The sequence below is a fragment of the Triturus cristatus genome, chromosome 1_1, assembly GCF_964204655.1.
Source record: "Triturus cristatus chromosome 1_1, aTriCri1.1, whole genome shotgun sequence".
NCBI lineage: Eukaryota > Metazoa > Chordata > Amphibia > Caudata > Salamandridae > Triturus > Triturus cristatus.
The window spans coordinates 131,270,218-131,295,357 of record NC_140579.1 but is presented as its reverse complement, the minus strand read 5'-3'; the positions used below and the strand labels follow the sequence as shown (position 1 = coordinate 131,295,357).

At 48.1% G+C, this 25,140-nt stretch overlaps 1 protein-coding gene across 3 annotated transcripts in view; it reads left to right on the top strand.

Moving 5' to 3' along the window:
* Nucleotides 1–4,002: 4,002 nt before the first annotated feature.
* Nucleotides 4,003–25,140, top strand: part of AARSD1 (alanyl-tRNA synthetase domain containing 1) — a 189,871-nt gene continuing 168,733 nt past the window's right edge. The window contains exon 1 of one of the 3 annotated variants that reach the window (XM_085615636.1): nt 4,003–4,267. In XM_085615636.1, coding sequence (XP_085471762.1) covers nt 4,229–4,267 — 39 coding nt within the window. In that variant the 5' untranslated portion in view covers nt 4,003–4,228. Of the gene's footprint in view, nt 4,268–4,826; nt 4,951–25,140 lie in introns of those variants that run through there. The other 2 variants (XM_085615559.1, XM_085615713.1) reach the window with 2 other exon arrangements.

Sequence of the window (25,140 nt, the reverse complement as noted above, 5' to 3'; positions counted from 1 at the left end):
CGGTGTGATCACCAAGCCTGGATCAGAGCCAAGAAGAACCTGAAAGCAGAGACGACAGAGTCTGGCTCACTTCAGGGTGACCAGGGGCTAGGTAGACGAATGCCCACCGATGTCGGGTGTTCCAGGTGAGATGAGGTGAAGCTTGACTCTACAGCCATGGGGTCCAAGAGACGTCGACAATGACCAAAGTCCACAAGCGAGCTGTCCCACAAAGGATGTCGAGTGCTGGGGGGTCAGTGTCCGGATTGGAGACCAACAAGCTTTGGCAACTGCAACCCACACAGTTAGAGAAAAGATGCTTCAGTGAGGACCAGCAAGGTCCTGGGAACTCCCCAAGTGATGGAGAGTCAGGGCACATCTGAAGCAACCAGGAAAGCCCACTGAAAGTTAAAGGTCCCTTCTCAGGGACCCACAGGTCGACGGACCAGGGATCGCAAAGGGACCTCGAGAGGAATCACAAAATAGCAGCCCACGGAACACTCGTGGAGTGTAGGCCGATAATCTTCGGTGGAATCACTGTTCGGGGTCTGGACTACATGTCGCCCAAAGCACAGCCTCAGGGATTGCCATAAAGCATATGCTGCTGCAAATGTGCATAGTGTCCAGGGGTACGGGTTGCACAGTCCCCATGAGGGCTGCGGGTCTCAGGTTTGCTGAGAGCACTGGTCAGCCTTGGAAAAGCTTGGGAACCCACCTCCTGTGTTGCAAAATCTTCGGAGTCCTTCAGGAGCTGCCTAGATGCAAACCGGTCAGATGCGTTTCGGGTGCCTCCAAGGGAGATTCTTCAGTCATCCAACGTGGTGTAGATAGTTGAAGTACTTGGTTTCTGTAGCAGACTTTCGTCCAGGTAAATCCAAATTCCTGTAGCCAGGGGTTCCTACTTTATACCCAAGGAAGGGGTGAGACAAACTCTGGGGACCCACCTATGGGAGGGTCAGGACAGAGGGGTGGCTACACCCATGTCCTTTGTCCAGTTTCACGCCAGAGCAGGGGTTGATAACCCCTGCAACCGGTTTGAACTGGACTATGCACAGGGACATCAAATGTGCCCCCGGTGCAGACATCAAAGCACTCTCAGAGTGCACCCACCCAACCCCAATACACTAAAGCCTGTCTGGGAGGTGGTCACACCTCCCTGTGACAGGAAACCTATTGTCCAGGGATGCCCTGCTGGGGTTTCATCCAGCAGCAGGAGGGCAGACTCGTATCTGTGGCTGACAGCATCCATTTTGTGATGCCAGGGTCTGTGAAGTTGGTACCGGGTGTACCGGTGCTGTCATATTTCTCCCTCTAGTAGAGTGGAATCATACCTCTCACACCAGTTACTGCTGTGGAGGTATGATTCCAAGGTGTTTGACACCAAACACGACATGTTTCCATGCAGCCGTTTTAAAGTTAGCATTTACCGCAAGGTTACAATGCACTTAAGTATATATGGTTGGCTGCATCACAAACAACCCCGGAATATAGGTTCCGAAAGCTGCATGCATGGGCACCCTCTCACATAAAACCCAACACCCTGCCTTCAGGATTGATAATGCCTTCCATAGGGTTGACTGATAGGTTTATATGTGCAGTGATATGTATAGATTTAGTGAACCTAGATATAAGTAAGGGGTGCATGCACCACCTTACACAGGCTGCTGTAGCAGACCTGTTGTGTCATTTTGAATGGCCTGCCAGGGGTGGCATAATACATGCTGCAGCCCCTGAGAGACCTCTGGGGTACCTATTCCCTGTTATATAGTATACCATATACTAGGGACTTATAAGAGTACCCCTGAATCCAATCTTGAGTGTAACTAAAGTGCATGAACAACCAATTTAGGGAGAAAGCAGATAGACTGGGGTCCTCATTAGCAGGATCCCAGTCAAACTAAGTCGAAAACCAGCAAAACACCAGTAAAGAAATGTGGGTAACCATGCAGTCAGAATCCACCTTCCTACAGTGTCCTGCTGACAGTCGATCTGGCCGACTTCCTACATCTCTATCGCCTCATTTGTGCAGGTGGTGGTGGCTAGAGCTCTTTTTAAACGGACTGGGCCACATTTTTCATTATTCAGACTTTACCCAGAGTAGGAGAGATAAAGGCAGAGAAAGGAAAAAGAAGAGATGTGAAAAGAGTAAAAAAGGGGAAAGCATGGACGAAAAAGAACCTGTAAGAGAATAAAGCTAAAGAGACACGCAGTGTGGGGGTGGTGGAAAAGTTGCATTAGTTATCCACAAGTCTAGGGACCCCAGCTTTCAGCTGCTCCTGCAGTGGGCCTCTAAGAAGCTTTGGACCTCTGTGCTTATTATTATTTTTGAAATTAGGCACTGCCTTTATCTTTACCTCATTTTCAAGAGTTGACAGTCCATGTATCCCTAGTTCAGGGTGTCCCTCCCTCATGGATGATTCGTCCTCACTCTCTGGACTCTCGCTGTGTGATATGCCTGCGAGTTCTGCGTCCTGGGATTATCTCCCGGTTTTGAAAGGCCTCGTTCCCTGGCCTTTCTGCAGCGGCCAACTCGGTCCTTGGCTGTGGGGAACATGGCATGGCGCTCTTGGCCTAACTGGTACCGTGTACAAAGCCACCCCAAGAACTACGAGGCAGGAGAGAATGACTGGGTGGAGGGAATAGGGGTCCACAGAAGGAAGACTGCAGCGAAGAGGAAACAATCCTGGGAGTGTCGGTCATTGTGCTGTCTTTACTGCAGCTCAGCCTCACTCGAGCAAAATGAGTTTAATGCTGAGCAGCCCAAAAATAAGTATTTCTGCATTTTGGTAACTAACCGCCCTGAAACAGTTGAGCAGTAGTTTAAGCAACTATGTTTTGTAACCAAACACTTACTTTTGCAGCAGCTGTTGCCATGGAGCCTGCTCTTGCGCCTGGTAGCCGCAATGACTCGGACTGATGGGCCATCCTGCCTCGATTACTTTACCCTGCAGCAGCGCGGGCTGCGGTCCACGCCTCGAGTCGAGGACAGTGCCGGTGCAGCATTTTGATAATGGCCTCAGTGCTGCTGGGCTCACCGAAGTGCTTGTTCAGGCACCATCACTTTGGTAGTATACGGGTCCTGGGTGACGGAGTCCTCACATTATGGTACTTTGCTATTTCGGCTCAAGCAAACAGTTATGCGCAGTGTGAGCACACAGCTGAAACTGTCTGCGCAACCGTGCCAGCATGGGTGAATTTGTTACATTGTAACCTCAACTGCGTGAGGAGCCCTGAGAGAGCTGAGCCTGCCTGCAAGCTGCACACACGGGGCGCTGCCAGCTTTCTGGTTCGTTTAGTAGTGCTACGGCTTGGTTTGAGAGCCCAGCAGGTGCTATATAAATGTATGACTTTCCATTTCAGTGCGGTGATGTGGATCACCACACTGAAATGTGTTAGTCTAAGGCCTGATACGTGACACTTGGCAGGGATGTGTTTTGTTAAAAAAAAATCGTGAGTATGGCGTCTGAATTGGGTCTATTGACATGCATCTGTGGCTGGTGCTCATGTAAAGCTCTCCAATACATTCACGTCAAGTTCGTGCTATATAAAACTGCAAAAATAAAAGTGGGAATCATTTATTTTATTTAGTGCATTTTTATAAAGCGCGGACATTACCCAAAGGTGTCAGAGCGCTGTACAATAGAGCTAGTTACGTTACAAGAGAAAAATGGTACAAAATAGAACATTACACAGACTAAAAATGAAGGGTACACAAACACAAAATCCAACACAGCACACAGGGGTGAGGAATATACAGGAAAAAATACAAATTTACAACGAAGAGCGAACTTCCAATGAGTTCGTACATTTGAAGCCTTGAATACCTTCAGTGAATCTTAAAGAAATCCCAATCAGTCATTGCTTGTGTAACCCAACATCGTCATTATACCGTGGGTATTGTTTTACCAGGAATTCGTGCGTATTTGCTTAGGCAGGCACCAGTGAACTAAGAAACCGGTGCCCTAATTGGTAGCGTCCCCTCACGCGTTTCAAGCCTCGTTTTAGTTAGCAGCCGGCTATACCACAGAAGAAAAAATAGGTGTGTGAACTAACGCATGTAACCCCGATGTTTTAGATAGGCTGCCAACTAACTTGGTATTTGCAGCACCCAAAGTCGTCTGTGGAAGACCCACATGCCAAAACGGTTTGTAACCAATAACGAGGCTTGGAACGCAAACCGAAGCCGGCTGATAAGTAATCGAAATGTGCTAAAGACGAAGGCTGTAACAGGAGGTGAAGGAGCGGCAGCATGGCTTACGAATGCCAGAGAGATAGCTATGCAAAGGAGGTAATTAGGGCTCATAGGGATTTAGTAGCATGAGTGGTCGAATTTGAGCAGGATAATATGTAACGGGAGAGTGGAAAGAGGGAGGCTATCGGTGAAGACATGGTGGAGGGAAGTTGGAGACACAGGGAGAGGCTGAATCATTGGGGGTGGATAGGTGCGGTATTTATAGTGAACGAGCATGAACGAGGTGGTTAGGAAAGGAGGAACCAGGTTGACTCACTATGTAGAAAATGAATGACGAGTTAAGGGGGCAGAGGAGTAATACCAAAAGTAACCTATCTAGACATGTTTGTTTCATTGAATTCCGGTACTCCTCTTTTGGTTTTCAGGTCTCGCGTCTAGCGTTGCAGTGCGTAGCGAGAGACCTTTTGTACGGGGTTTTAAAATCGCCCTAGGAATCGCACGCGCTTGTGCTTTTCCTTTAGGACCATGCCATTGGCGTGCGTCTTTTTATTAATGACAGCACGCAATTGGCCAAAGGCGGGCGCTTTGCACCGCCCATGGCCTATTGGTGTCTATTACGCGCACCAAAGGTCATGTGGTTTCAATTATCGTGCCCAGACACGGGCGCGATGATTGAAACCACATGGCCTTTGGTGCGTGCGCACCACTCGCCGCCGTGTTTGTTTTTCCCATAGCGATCGCTTTCACTTTCACGATCGCTTTCAAGAGGAAATATTAAGGTACTGTATTTTTCTATTTTAAAGCAGTGCTTTAAATGGGCCGGTACTTGCAGGTACTGAGTACCGGCACTTCCTGTTTTTTCCAACCTGAGTACCGGCACTTTTCCAGTGCCAAGGAGAGTACCGGTACTCGGATCGATCAGATGCTGGGCCGATGCCTGAGGTCCAGCTGTGGCCCATTTATTTGGCAGCATGTTTTCTGTTTTGGCGCTTGCTGGAGGCCTGCCGCAGGGGTAAGTAGGCCTCTGCTCCCGAAGCTCTCATTGTCCTCAACCGCCCCCTGCCGGGCCTCCATGCTGGGTGTCTTTTTAGTGTATTAAACATCGGCTGCCAGGGGCACAGTGAGGTGTGCAGCCTGAATGGGTGGGAGGGAAGAGAGCCTGCATAGGGGACTGTCCCATTAAACGCTTGGCCTCCCACTGACGCCGGACTCACTCCTGCAATGCCTGTCCACCTGACTGGAGGGTATTTACTTAGGAGGTGGCTGGGCTGCTCCAGATAAGACTGCCCCCTATGGCCCCAACTGCATATGTTAAACACTTTAATACCTAAAATGGAAGAATACACACGTCTAGCAATTTCAAAATGACATTAATCTTTATTTGCTTCTTTTTTTTTTTTGTACAAGTAAATAGCCATTTTTAGCTTGATATCATCACTGCACTTACTTAAATCTTCAGCCATGTGCTTGGTTTACTCAACTGACATCAAACGCAAGGCCACTAGGTCAGTTTCATCTAATTGTGGAGCACAGATTTTTCACCTGTGTATGTTTGTAAATTTATCATTTAAAACATGCCGGAGTGATAGACAGCATGAAAAACAGAGTGTGTCTGATAAACTGAGGGAGTGATAATTCATATGAGAAATAGGAGATGCGAAAAAGAAGTAGAGATGCATGAAAGAGAGAAGGACGAGTTTGAGGGAGATTATGGCCTCAGAGTCAGGAGGAAGAGGTGTCTGATAAGGATTAACAAGGGGAAAGTTGCATTTAAGAGAGGGTGTCTGTAGGCAAAGTTTTGTGAGGGGCTGGTGTGAGAAAGTCAGTGTGAGAATATGTGTGAGACAGACAGCAAGTTGATACGAGAAGATGTGGTTACAGGAGAACCTTAGAAGGGGCAAAAAGCAGTAAAAAAAAAGATGTGGAAAATTAATTTAAACACATTTTTGAGAAAAGTCTGAAGGTGACAATAGTGAGGAAGGGAGTCAGTCATGCGTATGCTGTGAATTGGAGGAAGGAAGCTAGAGGGTGTCAAAAAATGGAGAAAGATGGGGTGTGTGAGAAAAAAATAGATGTAAGGATAAGTGGAGAATATACGCGACAGAGAAAGGGATGAGGAGAGTGAGAAAGGTGAGGGTGTGGCAGCCTATTTAAGGAGTGTGGTGAATTAAAAATTTGCGAACATTCGTGACAAGAATTTTCAATTCTATTAAGGACTACGGAGGCGAGGATTATGCTTCTCAATCTTTACTAGAAGCTCACAGCAGCCAATGAAAACACAGAAATAAACCATGTGACAACCATAGAGTCTCTGCTATATAATGTCCCTGTCAGCCCATAGAGTCCTCTTTCTTTGGAACGGTAGTTAAGTCCATGCACGACCTGCTCTCGAGGATCACCGATAGCCAGGGCCTTCTCCAACCAAGGAACTGTAAGCCCAACGGGGCCGAACTTCTTCCTGGATCCCGATCCAGACAAATTCGCACGTGAGCGGAGCACCGAACGGTAGTCATCCAGTCACCGATAAACTATAGTCCAGTTTACTTGCTGTCTGTACCTGAAAGAAAGGAAAGGAAACACCCCATAAAAGCTGTTCCAGAGTGCTCAGTAAAGCAACATTACAGCATGAGAAAAAGGGGGGGAAAACAGTACACAGCGAAATGCAAATCCATAGCATAAGCAACAACATCACATGATGAAATATAAGCATCATAACATACCATGTGCAAAGCATGATGAATAAAAATCATTACATCAAACAATGTATATCTCTGGGTGGGATAATCCTCGCCTCCGTAGTCCTTAATAGAATTGAAAATTCTTGTCACGAATGTTCGCAAATTTTTAATTCTATGTCAGGACCGGAGGCTCCGATTATGCTTGTTCAAAGCTGATCCACCACCATTGACGCAATATTCACAATGGGTTTATAGTAAAATGTTTTGAAGGTACTCTCATTAGATAGACCAGTCAGCTGTATTCATGATATCTACCAGGCTGACACCTGACGAATATGCTTTCGTAGCCATGGCTCCGCGTGCAGAATGCGCTCCAAATTTGGAGATGTCAATTCCCGCTTCGCCCATGAGCCAACGCATCCATCTAGATAAAGTAGCTGGAGTCACTGGGCGAAATGGCTTCTGCAGAGCAATAAGCAACTGTCCTTGCATATTAGTACGAAATTCTTCAGTACTTACCTCGTAATCCTTAATACATTGCACTACGCACAATTTAGGATTAGTAGGAAAACTTGGATATGTGACTGAAGTGGTGTTGCACTTGGTTCTCCTGGATAGAATGAAATGCACACCGTCCGGGGTAAATCTACGCCCCGCCAAATCCAGTGCCCGAACATCAGACACCCGTTTGCAAGAAACCAAACATAGGAGCATAGTTAACTTGGCCGAAAGCTGTTTCCGAGATAAGAATCTGTTGGAAGGCCAGGCTTCAAGAAATCTAAGGACCACCGAGACATCCCAGAGATGAGAATACTTTGGGCAAGGAGGTTTCACCATCCTGACCCCTCTAAGCAATTTACATACCAGAGGATGTTCCCCTATGGGTTTACCGTCTAAAGGTAGATGTCCCGCCGATATCGCGGACCGGAAGTTGTTGACCGTCCTGTACGCTAAACCGGAGGAAGCCATGGAGGCTAGGAAGTTGACCACTAAAGAGACATGTGCCTTAGCGGGATCCACGTCCCGTTGAGCGCACCAATCGCACCATCTCCTCCAAGATGAGGAATATCTCTTATGGGTGTTGGCCGACCAGGCCTCTTTGATGAAGTTGCTAGCTTCGCGTGAAAGGCCCGGGACACTCCATCTGTCCCTGAAACCCGCCAAGCAACGAGTGGGAGCTGGCCCGATGCCACCAAGGGATGAGGATTCTGAAGAGGGTCCAGCAATGGGTTCTGCACCCGTGGAAGAAGGATCGGAATCGCACAACTCATGGCTAACAATACTGGAAACCATGCCTGAGCCCTCCACAAAGGGGTGATCAATATGAGTTCCGCGCGAAAAGTCCTGACTCGCGCCAGGACCCTGGGGATCATGAGAAACGGAGGGAACGCATAGCAGAGAGATGTCGGCCATTCCTGTAGGAAGGCATCCGTGGCTATCGCCTCTGGATCCGGCCTCCAACTGAAGAATTGGGGAACTTGCTTGTTCAATCGAGATGCAAATAAGTCTATCAGGCAAGGACCCCAAACCTGTGTCAGGCGTCGAAACACCGTGGGCAACAACCTCCAATCGCTGGAGTCCTGCAGATGGCGGGAATTCCAATCTGCTACCTGGTTGCTGGAGCCGGGAAGGTATTATGCAACCACCGAAATTCCGTTCTGTAGACAGAAATGCCAAAAATCTTTGGCGATCTCCGCCAACATCTTCGACTTGGTACCACCCAACTTGTTGACGTAGCGTACCGCCGATATATTGTCCATCCGGAGGAGGATACAACAATCTGCCTTCTGTGGCGAAAGGCATCTGATCGCAAAGGAACCGGCCAATAGTTCTAGGCAATTGATATGTAAGCGCAATTCCTCCGAAGACCAGCGACCACCCGTGGTCAATGTGTCGCAACGGGCTCCCCAACCCCATCGGCTGGCATCCGATTCGATTATCACATCCGGTGCCGCTCCAAATAGCGCTCGGCCGTTCCAGGCCTCCATGTGATTTAACCACCATTCCATCTCCAGCTTCGCCTCTTCTGAGAGAGGGATCTGTTCTGAGTAGCTGAGACCTTTTCGGAGATGTCGGATCTTGAGCCGCTGGAGGGCCCGGTAGTGAAGGGGGGCCCGGGAAGATCGCCTGGATGGAGGAAGACAGTAGGCTCACCACGCGGGCCAACGATCTCAGGGAAGTTGTTTGCTTGCGAAGGACAATTCGCAGTTCCCTCTTGATTGACTTTATCTTTGTCATTGGCAGCAAGAGCTGGCATGATAGAGAATTTATCAAGAACCCTAGAAACTCGATAGATTGCGAGGGAACCAACATCGACTTTTGTGGGTTGACGATGAACCCCAAACTCTGCAGCAGATGTATCGCCCAGTTGAGGTGTGTTTGGACTGTCTGAGGGGAGGACGCCAAAATTATTATGTCGTCCAGATATATTATGAGGCGGACTCCTCGAGCCCTGAGAGACTCCACTACCGGTCTCAGAAGCTTCGTGAAGCACCACGGTGCTGACGAGAGGCCGAATGGAAGGACTTTGTACTCGTAACAAACTGTCTCCCAGATAAACTGAAGAAACCTCCTGTGGGGGGGAAAAAGGGAATGGATAGATACACGTCCTTGAGGTCCAACCGGACCATCCAATCTCCTTCCTGGAGGAGATCGCGTAATAGATGGATGCCTTCCATCTTGAAATGCCTGTAAACAATCCAGGAGTTGAACTCTTTGAGGTTCAGCACTAACCTGGATCCGCCTCCTTTCTTGTCCACCAGAAAAACTGTGCTCAGGAAGCCATGAGGGTGCACCACGGAAGGCGCAATCGCGCCTTTCCGTAACAAGCAGTTGATTTCTTCCGTGATGAAAGCGCGATCTTGTTGGGAAAAAGACAGCGGGGGCGGGCGGAACTCTTGCGAAGGGGAGTTGTACATCTCTAACCTGTAACCCTGTACAGTCTGCAACACCCATGCATCTTGCGAAATTTCGCGCCATTTGTCTAGAAAAGATGCCACTCTGCCCCCCAAAAGCACCTCCGAAAAAGGAACCAGGCTCACCTGAGTTTGCGGCATCATGCTGGTTGTTGGAGTTCCCTCCAAATCTGCCACCTTTGCGGAATCTGTTCCTTGAACGGCGGGAAGGGTAGAAATTGGAGGTATTGGCAGAATTGTCCTGGTAACCTCCTTTTTGCTGACCACGCTGGGCGCCTTGATTGTAGCCCCGGCCGAACGAGTGCCCACGAAAGCGTCCGGCCCTGCCGAAAACCGGGCGGGAAGCCCGCTTCAAAGAACCTTGGGCCTTGTCCAGCCCACTGAAGGTGGCCACGAACTTTGTTAGTTCCTTTAAAAAAGGTTGGCCAAACAAAAGACCTTGGGCCAGCGGACCTGATTCGGATGTGGCCAATTCAGCTAACCTGGGATCTAATTTCAGGAGGATGGACCGGCGCCGCTCCGTCGATAGCGCACAATTAGCATTGCCTAGTTGGCACACTGCCCGCTGTGCCCAGCCAATCAGCTCGTCCGGATTAATCAAGAGGGCCGACTCTTTTGCCCGAAAACCCATCTCTAACATCTTCGTCAGGGGGCTAATAACGTCCAGCAGTTTATCCTGGCAGGAACGCCAGGACCTATCTAGGCCTTTCTTGGGATCTTTAGAATATTTTTTCAAATATGTCAACATTGAGACTGGACATAGTCCGCCACTTCCTGTGACGGCAACCAGGCTGTAGAGTTAGGGTGGATAATATCCGCCGGTTCAAAGGTGAGAACCTTGGGTGACGTGGACGGACCGGCCTGCTTTTCTTTCAGTGCCTTCTTGGCTGGTCGAGGGGACTCTTCTTCGTCAGAAGTAGGATCCGGGGAAGTATCGTGGCCATCATCCTCCTGGGAAATTTCAGTAATCGTAGCTTCCCTAGAAGCTGAGCGTTCTTGCTCCGCCATTGACTTGGCCAATTTAGCGAAATCCGCGGCGTGTGGGTTCGCCCTTCCTTTACCCCCAGATTTAATGCGGGAGCCAGACGCCGGCAGCCAACCTTGTTGCTGTGCATAAGAGCAAAGGTGGCGTTTTAGGGGCGCAATCGCCCTCACCAAAGCCGAGTTCACTGACTGCTGGACACCCGTGTCCAATGCCTCAACGAGGTCATATTCCATCGACCCAGAGGGTTCCTCATCATAGTAATAGTATTCCTCCTCATAGTACTCAGACATGATTTCAGCACGAGTGCAGTAAATGACCCTGGAGGAAAGTGAGTGACTTTATTCACCACCAATAATAAGATATTCCAATATGAGGTCAGGGGGAGTGGTAACCCCAAGCAAGCCCTAATCAGACACCCACAGGTGACCTCTGTATAAGTTTAGAATGTGGAGGGAGGGAGGGCTTGCAACAAAACCCCACTCTAGGCAAAGCCTATGCTCAATTTTACAGCCCCTGAGAATGAATACACATCAGGGGCGTCCAAGGAGCAAAAACGAGCCTTTTAGGAGTCAAAACGCTACAATCCCGGGTCAGAAGCATGTAAAAACGCTGCTCCGGCGTTCATTGAAGTCCAAATGTGGACAAATATGGCCGCCGCGCATGCGCGCTGGCCGAGGCTCGTAGAAGCTGAAAGGGGACTGCGCGTCAAACCGATGCGCATCCCCGCTCCTCAACCTCCTGCTCCACGATTACCGGCGATGCGAGGGAAACCCCGCTGACACACACGCGCGCGCGCGAAGGTAAATATTTAAAACAGGGAGAAGAGGAGAAGCCGGTAGGCGCGTGCAGCGCGACGCGCAGAAAAACAGAGTGACACTCTCACCAGAGGACAACGTCTAGATCGCAGTAGCGCGTAAAAGACAGCGCAATGCTAACAATAACGCTTAGCAATAAAGGCAACTTGCGATCATACAGTCATCAAGAGAAAATTTGAAATGCACTTAACTGGCTGCGGAGCAGCAAAGAAAGAGGACTCTATGGGCTGACAGGGACCTTATATAGCAGAGACTCTATGGTTGTCACATGGTTTATTTCTGTGTTTTCATTGGCTGCTGTGAGCTTCTAGTAAAGATTGAGAAGCATAATCGGAGCCTCCGGTCCTGACATAGAATCAATGATGTTGGAGAGGAGATGTGGGAAAAGAGAGGGTGTTGTGTGATAAAGAGAAGAGTGGAGGGACATTTTTTGGGCCAATGGGCAATTCCACCCCCACCCCTGTCCACCTGCTGGGACATTGACAGGGATGAGGTGGTGGAGATGGCCTACGCGGCCTGCCTGGAGCCCAGGTGAGGTGGGAGGATGTCTAATGACCTGCCCATCAGAGGCCAGTATTGTTCTTCCCCTGACCTCTGCCCTACTGGACTCCGCTTATGCTCACGACCCTGCAGTGTGCACTGTGTGCCCCTACAAGCTCTCTGGCCATGTGGCCTTCTGCCGAGGGAAGAGGAAGGAGAATGGGGTGAAAGAAGGTAAAGAGTTAGGGGCCAGAGATAGAAGTAGCAGAGGAGAGTTTAAAGGGTAGGAAAAAAGAGACAGAAAGGTTAAGTGCAGACAGATGGGGAAGAGATCGAGACAGCTATGGAAAGAGTAACAGGGGCACGCAGATGGCAGATTAGAAATAGAACAAGCATTGGCATAGCCAATAGGTCTCGCCTTTGGGACCTTATAAGTGTTTAGCCATGCAACAGTTGCATAACTAAATACTTATAAGGTCCCAAAAGCAAGACCTATTGGCTATGCCAAGCGGCCGCTAAAGTGAAAGTAATCGCGGTCAAGCGGGGCGCGCACGGCCGCACACGTGCACTGTAGCTCTAGGCTGGCCTGGTAGCACTTCTTGGAGCCCTCTCAATAAGTCTCGCCAGACCAGCGCATGCGCTTGGTCAGGCGAGACCTAACAAGTGATAGTAGAGGATTATAGGATACCTTAGGGGTAAAGGGAGGGGGGCAGCAAGAGAAATCAATACAAATGGGAGAGAAGTGAGTGGGGGAGAGATTGCAAGATTAGAGATGTGATGATTGATAGAGAGTATTTGTCTGCTTGTTTATGTGCGTTTGCCTGGAGGTGTGTACGTTTGTGTGTGAGAGAGAAACTAAATCAGAGAGGGAGAGAATCGGGACACCCAGGAGATATTTGAAAATAAATGCGTCTAATACTTGTTATTAATGATGCTATGCCAGTCTCTCTCGTCCTGGTGCACATTGATTCTTAGCCTGGAAGGGCTAATAGTACTGTTGATGGCTTGGCTGCATTCAGGGTTTAGAAGCTCATTGCGTTGCTCCCAGAAGTACTTCATTCCACCCTTTATTAGCATATGTACCTGTTAATCTGCACATATGGAAAGTTTGAGACAACTGTCACGGGCAATGCAAGGGAAAAAAGAATACTCAATAGAAGTGTTTCTATCATCATGTCTCACCCCGCTGTGGTTCCGTGAATTCTGAACCCATTTAATGAAGGTTGTCGTATCGTGATTATTTTGGTATCAGCGAACCGCGACTGACAAGTGCGGTACGCGTAAGCATTTTCGTCATGCTACACCGATGGATTCACTGTGTATTTAACGATCTAGTCTGCACCCGTGGGTTCCATTTTGTTTATAACCGCCATTTTGTGGTTGCCCTCACATAGGCTAACGACTACAGGATGACTGTGGCCAAGCGAGCATCTAGGGACGCATACACCTTAGTTTGAGCTCGTGTTGACTTCAGTTTGACCTGAGTCAACTGACCCTGTTGCCCGAGGCTAAACTTGTTGAGCCAGTACCTTGTTAAGCAGCTGGTCAGATAGATCAGCGAGCAGGACATTATTGATTCTATGGCACACGCACACACCCCTCTATCTTTCTCCTCATCTGTTTCTGCTCCTTACTTTTATGGCCTTATGGTCTAATTATTGATTTGGGTTGAGGTCTTTTATGATGGGCCCGTCCGGCCTGTTCGAGCAAGAATGCTGGATTTATGCCTTGTCATTGGCGGTGGGTTGGATAACTGAAAGTGGGTTTGTCGTTATATGAGGCCTCTGTAAATATCATCCCCTGATTGGTCAAGTTTGTGAGTAATGGATGCTAGCCAGGAATGTGGTTTTTGGCATAAAAGACGACGCTCCGCTCTATTATGTTGAGCAGTCTCCTGAGAACATACACAGTGTTGTACTTCTAGGATCTCTGTTACTGGCTGCAGCCAATAAATATGATCTTTGATGTCACCAGAAGAATCCCGTGTCTCTGTACTCTAAGACAGGTGAACCCGAAGACTGAGGGCGTGTCCCCTGCGCCGCTGGGATTAAAATCCTAGTTCTTCAGTTGGCGCCCAACTCGGGGCGACTTCAGCGGTACCGGTCCAAGCCTGAAGATCGTGAGGAGCTTCGTGTGGAAATTCTGGAGGGAGGCCTACCACTTCATCGACCCCTGTATGTCGTTGTGGTCCGAAAGTCTTTGCTGCGAAGTTCCCCGCATTCCGACGGCTACGAGGGACTGCTGCCCTGACTGTCGCCCTGTCTTGGAGCCCTTTGATGATTTGTAAAGCGAGACGATAGACGGGTCTTCTGGCGACGTCATCAATATTTCAGGTAAGTATGAGTGGAGCGTCTCCCAGTTTGATTTGGTATCCTTCGGGATCGTTTTGATTTGGTATCCTTTGGGATCGCTTTGATTTGGTACCTGCAGGCCCCAAAGCTGAGGGACTCGTGTATTCACAAGGCTATCGTTTCTGATATTCCCTTGAAGTTTGAAGCTAGACTAGTGAGCGAAGATGCCTGGTCTTAGCAGACTTGGAAAGATATTTTGTTATGGTTGTAAAAAGGATTCCCGATTGGAGGACTCGTGTCCGGTGCCTCCGATCGGAACTCCGAACTATGAGCTCTATTTGAAACACGGCGTGGGCCCCATCACGTATAATGAGGTATGGATTAGGTATACTAGGAAAGATGGTGTCCTAAAGTGGCCCCAATATGGTAGCTACGACACGGAAATCTTAGATAATTTAGAAGTCAGACTCTTCAAAAAGAAAGCCCGGCCGGCAATGTTCGACTCCTTCCGCATTTGGCGAAAGGAATCTAAACAAAAGGAAATTAAGTTAGCGAAACGAAATAAACGTGCACAAGGTATGTCGATGGTGCAGGCTGCGATACAGTTTAGGGATAATGAGGAAGAGCAGGAAAGGGAACAGAGGCTTAGGCAACGTAAATTAGCGGTAGACAAATGTTATCCAGTTTTGCCACCTCAACAGCAAGAAGAAAAGGAAGATCTTGTGAAAGATCCTTTAATGTCGCGTCTATTAAGTTCGCCACCCCCTTATGCTCAGAGTGCTACCGCACCTCCGCAACTTGTAGTTGCGCAACCTCCGGTTGTTTTACCGCCGGAGGTTCCTCAACAGCCAGCTCTCCCTTTGCTGGCTACTACTATTGCTTCGGCGCAGCCTTCTCAAGGGCCGCCGTCTTTGCTACCTCCTTCGTCTACTACCTTTATACCTGTGTTGTCTGACCCTTCTGTCACTCTTCCGACTTCGGTTCCTTCTCATTCCGCTTTGTCCTCTGTTCTTTTGTCACCTTCTCCTTCTGCCCGACGAAGAATGACTGATGCGGTTGCTAGTTTTTTCTCTCCTCTAATGGGTTCATTAGGTATGTCTCCTGTTGTAGAGCGTAAGCAATTGCGTAGTCAATTGCCTGGTCCTGATGAACGGACAGTGCTGGATCACTTGGCACGTAAATGGGTTAACTATCCTTCACACTATGATCTGGAGAGTGTTACGAATGTTTTCCATCAATGGGAAGCACCGACCCAAAGATATGCATTTGATGTGATGTGTTCTTTCCTCCGTGAACAGTGGGAAGATAGTGAGATAGGGCGGGCTCCGCCTGAGTTGTTCTGTGTGCAGTCCGAGTTCGCGAAAGGAACTATAGTGGGTCTCGATGTAGAAAGAGCAGTCGCGACATTGTTGTCATTTAGGAGCGATTTTCCTTCTAAGTCATTATTTGAGCCTGATTCTTCAGTTAGGAGTAAGGCACGTCAATATCCGATGCGTGAGGTTCCTCCCGTTTGGAGACCTGGCGATGCGAATGCTAATCCACCTGTTCTGGCACATTTCCAGCGTGTTTGGGTGCATGTTCCGTGGAAGCGTGCCGAATTACTAGCTCTAAAGCAGACTCTGCCTGATCCACGTAAAAATCGTGCGGGGTTTTATAAGGAGCTATCTCAAACCGCGAGTTCCTGTATTATGAATTTGGCTGATAAAGATATGTTATTTGGGAATGTTGTTCCACAGCCTATATGGAGTAAGATCCGTCATACGGATCATGTGCAGGAATTAGGTGATACATGGAATAATCTTAGAACTACAGATGAAAGACAAATAGGTGGTGCTAAACCTGAAAATGTGATTGCTGATCTCCCTGGTAGAATTATTGATTATATGAAGACTTTGATGCCTGCTACACGTGTGAATTGGGACAAATTGTCTGCGTGCAAGCAGAAGAAAGACGAAACTGTGTCTGACTTTTTCACTAGATTTGAAGAGACATTTGTAGACCACAGTGGTCAAGACATGGGTACAGAAGGTGGTCAAAGGTTGTTCGTTGACAAGTTTGTGCATAATTTGCTTCCCGAGTTGTGCAATAGGCTGAAGGATTCTGAAAGTCCTTGGGCTGTTTCTTCATCAGCGCAGATATTGGCTACTGCCCAGTACTATAAGAATAGAAATAAAGATGAGATAGAGAAAGCGGACAAAAAGACTAAGGAATAGAAGACTAAGGTTCTTCTGCAGCAAGCATACCCGCCCCGCAATACCCAGCGTGATTATCAGCAACCACAACACTATCAGAGAAGCTCGCAAATGGTCGAGTCTTCTCAACCACGTTTCCCTGTAGGCCCCAATCAGTGTGCGTATTGCAAAGAAGAAGGTCACTTCAAGAATAATTGCCCGAGATTAATACAACGCACGAATGGTGTTTCTGTTATGAGAGGTCGAGGTGTTCAACAAGCTCCGAGGTCGAGGACGTGGTGTGCCTCATATTGCGCGTTCCTTGCCTCCGCAGAATTCGATGAATTGTTTTGATCAACAGAATGGTGCGTCTGGTAGGACGGCTCAGTATTATGCGGACGATTATTACGTTGAAGGAGAGAGTATGGAAGGTAATGATTGCTAGGACAGCCACAGACAAAGAAAGGGAGTTGTTTCGGTTCCAGTGGATCAGAGTGGACCTTATGTTGAAGTGATTGCATCAGGGGTGTCTGAACCTTTTCTGTTGGATACTGGTGCTGCGAAAAGTTCTATCATGCACACCAAACTCCCTGGCGCACCTTAATCTGGCTTAACGAATGTTTCAGTAGGTTTTTCTGGCGCCCCGGTTAGCAACCCGATTTCTAGTCCTTCGTCTCTTTCTGTTGGACCTTGTGACTTCAAAGCACCCCTCATTCTGACGACAGGTTGTGGTTGAGAACTTGTTGGGCTTGGACTTGTTGAAGAGATTGTATGCGACGCTTTATTGTTCTCCTTCTGGAGTACAGCTTACATTGGGGAAGAGAGTGATCTCTCCGATGTATTTGTCTAAAGACCGACTTCCAGCTGAATTGTCTTCTCTTCCTGATTCTCTTTGGGCTACTGGTCCTAATGATGTGGGTCTTTTGGAGATTCCACCATATGTTGTGACATTGAAGGCGAATGCTAGATTACCACGCATTCCACAGTATCGTATCTCAAATGATGGTGAAAAAGCACTTTTGGCGATCATCTCTGATCTGATTAAGAAAGGTGTGATTGAGGAAACAAGAGGTAATATGTGCAATAGTCCGGTTTTGCCGGTTCTGAAACAAACTGATTTTTCTCAGCCTCCTGTATATAGGTTTGTGATCGATCTTCGAGAGGTGAATAAGATCGTTGTTCCACAATTCCCTGTTGTGCCTGATATCACCGCTCTACTGACTTTGATTCCGGCTACAGCCACGTGGTTTTCGGTGATTGATCTGAAGAACGCTTTCTTCAGCATCCCGATTGCCGCAGAGAGTAGAGATATTTTTGGCTTCTCTTTAGGAGGCCGAAGCTTCAGGTTTAAACGCGCTCCTCAAGGCTATTGTGAGAGTCCATCGATCTATAGTCAAGCTTTAAAGACGCAACTTGATTCGTTGGTTCTACCCAATGGGGCTGCCCTTATTCAGTATGTTGACGATCTTTTAGTCGCCGCTGAAAACGAAGAGACTTGTAGAGAGGCTACTCTTGTCGTTGTTACGTCACTTGTCTGAATTCCATCATAAAGTTTCTCTGTCGAAGTTGCAGTATTGCCGACAAGAAGTTACCTACTTAGGTCACCTCTTATCGAAGGAGGGAAGGAGATTGACCCCAGAGAGAATCCAAGCGATTGCGAAAATGAGTGTGCCTACGACACAGAGAGAAGTGTGCGCATTTCTAGGTATTACATCGTACTGTAGACAGTGGATTGCTAATTTTTCCTTGCTTGCAAAACCTTTGATCGCTCTTACTGTTAAGGATACCCCGACTCCTATTCCCTGGACTGACGAATGTCAGAAGAGTTTTTCAGAATTGCGTGACGCCCTGTGTTCAGCTCCTGTGTTGGGTACCTCCGATTACAGTAAACATTTCACATTGTATGTCCACAAGAGAGAGGGATGTGCATTGTCAGTTTTGACCCAACAGTTTGGCGATAGGCAACGTCCATGTGCTTATTTTTCGTCGACTTTAGATCCGGTAGCTAGAGCGTTGCCGAGTTGTTTGAGAGCTGCAGCGGCTGTTTCAATCCGACAGTCCGCTGGTCTGGTGATGAAAAATACACTGACTGGGATGGTTCCACATGCAGTGGATACCTTGTTGAACCGTACCAAGACACAGCACTTAACTAGTGCTCGGTTGTCAGGTTACGAATTGACCTTGTTAGCAAGTCATGTACATATATAAAGATGCAACACGTTGAATCCAGCCACGTTGTTGCCGATTTCAACTGAGACCAATGATACAGAACAGCATGATTGTTTCCTCAGGACTGAGGAAGAAACGAGAGGGAGGATAGACCTTAGGGACACTCCCCTTGCAGAATGTGATGGTACATTATGGGTTGATGGTTCGTGTTTTAAACTTCCGAACGGTGATACGACTGCGGCATATGCGGTTACGACTTTGCATACGATTGTTGAAGCTGCTCGTATCCCACACAACTCCGCACAAAGCGGCAGAAATGATTGCATTGACAAGAGCGTGTGTGTTGTCAAAAGGGAAAAGAGTGACTGTGTACACTGACAGCCAGTATGCGTTCAGTGTTGCTTTTAGCTTTGGACGATTGTGGAGAGAACGTGGGTTTCTGACTTCGCATGGGACCAAGATGCAACATGGTCGATTGGTGAATGAACTTCTTGAATCTCTTACTTTGCCGTTGCAAGTTGCGATCGTGAAATGCAGTGCGCATAAGAAAGTCACGGACGATGTTGGTCGTGGTAATGCGTTTGCAGATGAAGTCGCAAAAGAGACTGCGAGAGATGTGATGAGTCGAATGTACGTTTCGGGCCCAGCGAGATGGATTCCAGATAGGAGTATGTGTGAAGATACAATTGAGAGTGTGAAATCCATCCAAGCTGAAGCTACAGAGAAAGAGTTGAATGAATGGAGAGAAAGCAAGGGTAAATTGGATTCGAATGGTTGTTGGGTTGAGTTGTCAGAGCATCAGCGATGGTTGTTGCCTGACGCGTATGTACTTCCAGTGGTTACCATGGCAAATGGGATGGCTCACATTAGTGTGAAAGGGATTTGTAAGTCATTGGCCCCGGTATGGCAAAATGCTGGCATTCCTAAGAGTGCAGAGAATTTGGTCAAGAACTGTATGGTTTGTTTGATGTACAATCCTGGTAAGGGAACTCCAACTCCAGCTGGTCACTTTGCTCCCCCCACGTATCCGTTTGAGGCTTTGCAGCTAGATTTCATCCACATGGAGAGGTGCAACAACCTGAAGTATGTCTTAGTGGTTGTTTGCTCTTTTTCTAGATGGGTGGAAGCCTACCCTCTGAAGGACAACACTGCCTTGTCCACAGCTAAAGCCCTTATTAAGGAATTTTTCCCTAGGTTTGGTTTGCCGAAAGTGGTCTGGAGTGAAAATGGGAGTGAATTTGTGGGTCAGGTGATGAAGAGAGTGTGTGATGGGTTGGGTATCCGGCAGAAGTCCCACGCTGCCAATCATCCCCAGTCAGCTGGTCTAGTTGAGTGCTACAATGGCACGTTAAAATTGAAATTGGCCAAAATTCAAGCGAGCTCTGGTCTACAATGGCCTGATGCTTTGCCGTTAGCCCTTCTGTCCACAAGAATGACTGTGCATTCGCGAATGGGTCTGAGTCCTTATGAGGTTGTGTTCGGTCGCCCGGCAAATATTTGGGGAGTGCCGCGGCCGACAAAATTTAGTAAATGTAAATGTCAAGGTACTTATAGAGCGCACTGTCACCAGACAGCCACCTTGCGGTGTCGCCTTTTGCGGTTTCCTGGCGCTGATACTCATACCGCTGTGGAACCCCTCCTGGCTTTCCCCGTGAAGTGTCCACTCCTGGGCACCCCCAGGGTGAAGCCAGGCATCCTTAGCGCTGTTGGGGCCGGTGTGGAGGCTAAGCAAGCTATTGCCCAGAGTTGCAGCGTGGGGCCCGTGATTAGAAGAGGCACCGATGCGAGAATAGACAGGTCCGAGGAAATTGAGCCCGAGCCCCGCCAAGGCGGGAATCGAACCCTGGTCCCTGGCCAGAACTCTGCTTCAGGGTCTGCCGCTCTAACCATTGAGCCACACTCCTCCACTGAGTGAGATAGAACACCCTGTATTGCTTGACTACCTGTACGAATTGACGGCTAAATTGCGTGTTCTGCATCAACAGGTTCATGATACTTTGCCACAGGTTTCTGAAGATCCAGGGCACACCATTGAACCTGGCGCGTGGGTGCTCGTGAAGAACTTTCAGCGAACCCGGAACGAGCAGCCCCGCTGGATAGGACCGTATCTGGTGTTATTGTCCACCCGTTCTGCGGTACGAGTGCACGGTAAAATGGACTGGATTCACGGCGTACATTGTAAGAGGGTCCCTTTGCCTCTGCCGTACGACCGGTGGGTCCAAAGAGGACTTCCTGATTCTGAGACACTGAGACCGTGCCTCGTTTTCTCCCTTTTAGCGATGCCCGTCTGATTGGAACAAACATTGAGCCAGAGAGCGACGAACTTCTCCAAGAAGTTGTACCTCCATCAAATCATTTGAACACTTTTGAACCTGAGTTACTCTTCCGAGAGCAGACATTGCCTGGTAAAGAGCGCTATAACTTGCGACCGAGAGTCGTGGGACGAATAACAAACTGAGTCCCTTCTTTGCTATTATTTTGGTTGGCTCCCTTCAGAGAAACTATTTTTTGATTTTTGTTTTTCGAACCACCATCCGGGTTCAGCTGTAGGGTCGCGGTGCCAAGTCCTTGGAGTGCAAGCCGAAGACGTTAGGTCGACGGTTCTGGTTGGTCTCAGGGCGTTCCCTGGACCGACAGGCGCATTCTTTAGCACAGAACACCCATCCTCCGCGAGCAGCACGATTAGAGGATGGAGTTTTTCGAGATGGAGAGACCTACTAAACGAACGAGCTTCAAGAGCAAAATGTGTATAATAATGAGTAGAAAACGTTTTTTAATATTATGTCTGTTTATACTGTTGAGTTTAATAATGTTTTTAATTGGATATGTGACATTCTCTATTCAAGCGACATTCATGCCCACTATACAACCTATGCCTCCTACTCTTTCTTCGCATTCTTTTCACCCTCTGCCTGAACATGAGTCTATTAGGAGAATGGAATTCGCTAATAATTCCTTTGTTCAGCTTCTGCACCAACACCAGCTAGTAGTGAACACAACTAATTGTTGGGTGTGTGGCCTTATGCCCCATACTGCCGAGAAAGGTATTCCTTATCTGGTACTGCCATTTAGCTACAATGGTTCTGTGTGGGCATACTGAACAATGTTCTTTATGCCCGTGAAGTTAACCCCCTACGTTCTCTGAAAGATAGCCCGAAGAATAGTGCTCTGGTCAAGGGAGTAGTCGACATGATTAGAGGAATGAGCTCTTATGAGGCTATCCCGAGAGATGAGACACTAGCGTATATTGGATGGAACGTCACTGGATATGGAGTTAGTCTGAGTGGGAACCAGCGAGCGAAGAGATCCTCCCCGATCTGGATAGTACCCCATCGGGGTCATTACTGTCTGCAAGGAAATGGCAAGAATCCTAGAGCTCAGCTAGGGAAGAGTGTTTGCACTGAGACATATGTTTTTGCGTCCCAGACTTCCCCATCGTTTTTAGCAGCTAAGGGCACCTACTTCATTTGCCATGACAGAGCATATACATGGTTGCCCCCTGATTTCTCGGGCACATGTTTTGTCTCATTCTTGTTGCCTCCTACATTTACAGCTGCGGCAGATTACCACAAAACGAGAGTCGTTAGAGGCGTCTTCAGTAAGGAAGATACCGCAGGACAAGAATTGGGAGATTCCGTGAAGGGTTTTCTGCCATTTTGGGGACCTATGGTTAACAGCAGGAACATACGGCAATTGACAAGAGTGGTTGAGTCCACCATAGTCGAAACTGCCGGCGCCCTTAGTAACTTGACTGCTGAGCTCCAGTCGGATCGCCTTATGACTCTTCAGAACAGAGTTGCGTTGGATGTCATACTTGCAGATAGAGGGGGGGGGGGTCTGTAAATTGATCCAATCGAGCTGTTGTGTTTTCATCCCAGATAACGCTCCGACAGTTTTCCAAGCCATCTCCAAGTTACATAAGATCTCCGAGTCCATACATGTGGACAAAGGAGATTGGTCGTTTATGGAACGGTTCTGGGGATTGTTATCCACTTGGGGATGGAAGATCCTGATGGTCATTAGGATGGTATTAGCTACCCTCTTCCTGTTCTGTCTTTGTGTACAGTGTGCTCCCGTAATATGTGGCCTTTTTGCTACCTCGTGTTCGAGGAGACCTGTCCAGAGAGAGTTACTAAGTACCAGGATGATGCTACAGCAACATCTCAATGATCTGATGAACATAGACCTGGATTCAGATTGACGTGAGTTTAGGTTATTGCCTATGTAAGGGCAAAAGGAGGGTCTGTGGTTCCGTGAATTCTGAACCCATTTAATGAAGGTTGTCGTATCGTTATGATTTTGGTATCAGCGAACCGCGACTGACCAGTGCGGTACGCGTAAGCATTTTCGTCCTGCTACACCGATGGATTCACTGTGTATTTAACGATCTAGTCTGCACCCGTGGGTTCCATTTTGTTTATAACCGCCATTTTGTGGTTGCCCTCACATAGGCTAACGACTACAGGATGACTGTGGCCAAGCGAGCCTCTAGGGACGCATATACCTTAGTTTGAGCTCGTGTTGACTTCAGTTTGACCTGAGTCAACTGACCCTGTTGCCCGAGGCTAAACTTGTTGAGCAAGTACGTTGTTAAGCAGCTGGTCAGATGGAGATCAGCGAGCAGGACATTATTGATTCTATGGCACACGCACACACCCCTCTATCTTTCTCCTCATCTGTTTCTGCTCCTTACTTTTATGGCCTTATGTTCTAATTATTGATTTGGGTTGAGGTCTTTTATGATGGGCCCGTCCGGCCTGTTCGAGCAAGAATGCTGGATTTATACCTTGTCATTGGCGGTGGGTTGGATAACTGAAAGTGGGTTTGTCGTTATATGATGCCGCTGTAAATATCATCCCCTGATTGGTCAAGTTTGTGAGTAATGGATGCTAGCCAGGAATGTGGTTTTTGGCATAAAAGACGACGCTCCGCTCTATTATGTTGAGCAGTCTCCTGAGAACATACACCGTGTTGTACTTCTAGGATGTCTGTTACTGGCTTCAGCTAATAAATATGATCTTTGATGTCACCAGAAGAATCCCGTGTCTCTGTACTCTAAGACAGGTGAACCCGAAGACTGAGGGCGTGTCCCCTGCGGCGGTGGGATTAAAATCCTAGTTCTTCACCGCCTCTAACCCCGCCCACTAGCCACGCCCCTAACTCAATTGAATGAGTACTTGCACTTATTTTTTTCCATTTAAAGCACTGTTTTAAAGCATAGAAATGTCACTTTCATCAGGAAAATAATAGTAGAAATCTGAATCCCTGAAGACGCCTTCTGCATTTCAGAATATTGTAAGTAGTCTTTGTCCTCAAGAAAGTCTTTACCCTAGACGGACAGTACAGGGATTTACCTACATTGGCCTCACATCTGGAACTCGTTGGAGAAATGCTTAGGGCTGTTTCAGCACACTTTCCCCATGCTTGAGACGCGCTATCAACTAACCACGTTTGCGACAAAACATCAGTAAAGCTGCACGTCACTGGCTGTAGATAGTGCTTGTGATAGGCATAATAGGAGTATCCATAGCACCAAAACCGCTAGCGGCCAGTGTGGGGGGGGGGTGGGTTGTGTGGGTGGGTGGGTGGGAGGGAGGGAGGGAGGGTTGGGTGGGTGGGAGGGAGGGAGGGTTGGGTGGGTGGGAGGGAGGGTGGGCTGGGTGGGATGGGATGGGATGTTGGCTTAATTATCTAATTATGCTGCAATGTCTTTGGGGGCGAGTTCTCTTAGGAGGAAGTATTTTCCCATTAGTTGGTGGGTGACGACTTTTCATAGCGCACGCACAGCGAGCTGAATAGCCTCTAGGTGGAGGTTTTAAAGCCCAAAGTATATAGAATTTACGGACAAAAATCCTTCGGATGCGGCCGTGCTCTGGGCTGCAGCCTTGGTTAATGCAGCCCACAGGAGTGTGCCTTGCAGTGCAGGAAGCAGCTAATTAAATAAGTCAATCATTACCCGGGCGCGTGATCTCTGCACTGATAAGAAGACTAACTCAATCAGGGGCAATTAAGATCTACCTTTATTTAGCAGATGTTTGTGCACCTGCCAGCGATGATGTCATTCACCTTTCCCCTTATTTCTGTTGAATTTCAAATATCATAAAATAGATATAAGAAGAACGGCTTGCTCAAAATGGCCGCCACACATTGCCATTGGCCCTTTGTCATTTGCAAAGCAGGCAGTTACTTACTAAAGCCTATCTTGTTTTATAGCAGGCCATTAACAAAGTAGTGTTCCTCCCCCATGCTGCCAGGGTGCAGTGGTATGGAACATACCACGTACCTTGGAGGTGGGCAAGTCACTGAAAGCTCAGGCAAGATGGCTCTGGTCCAACTCGAGGTCTTCTTGGATCCTCTGGCCCAACATGAGCCTTGACATTGGCCTGCCTGCCACTCATGGTCTAACCTCGTGCACCCAAAATTAAACCCAAAGCATTAACCTTTGAGGTAAAAAAAGTAGAGATA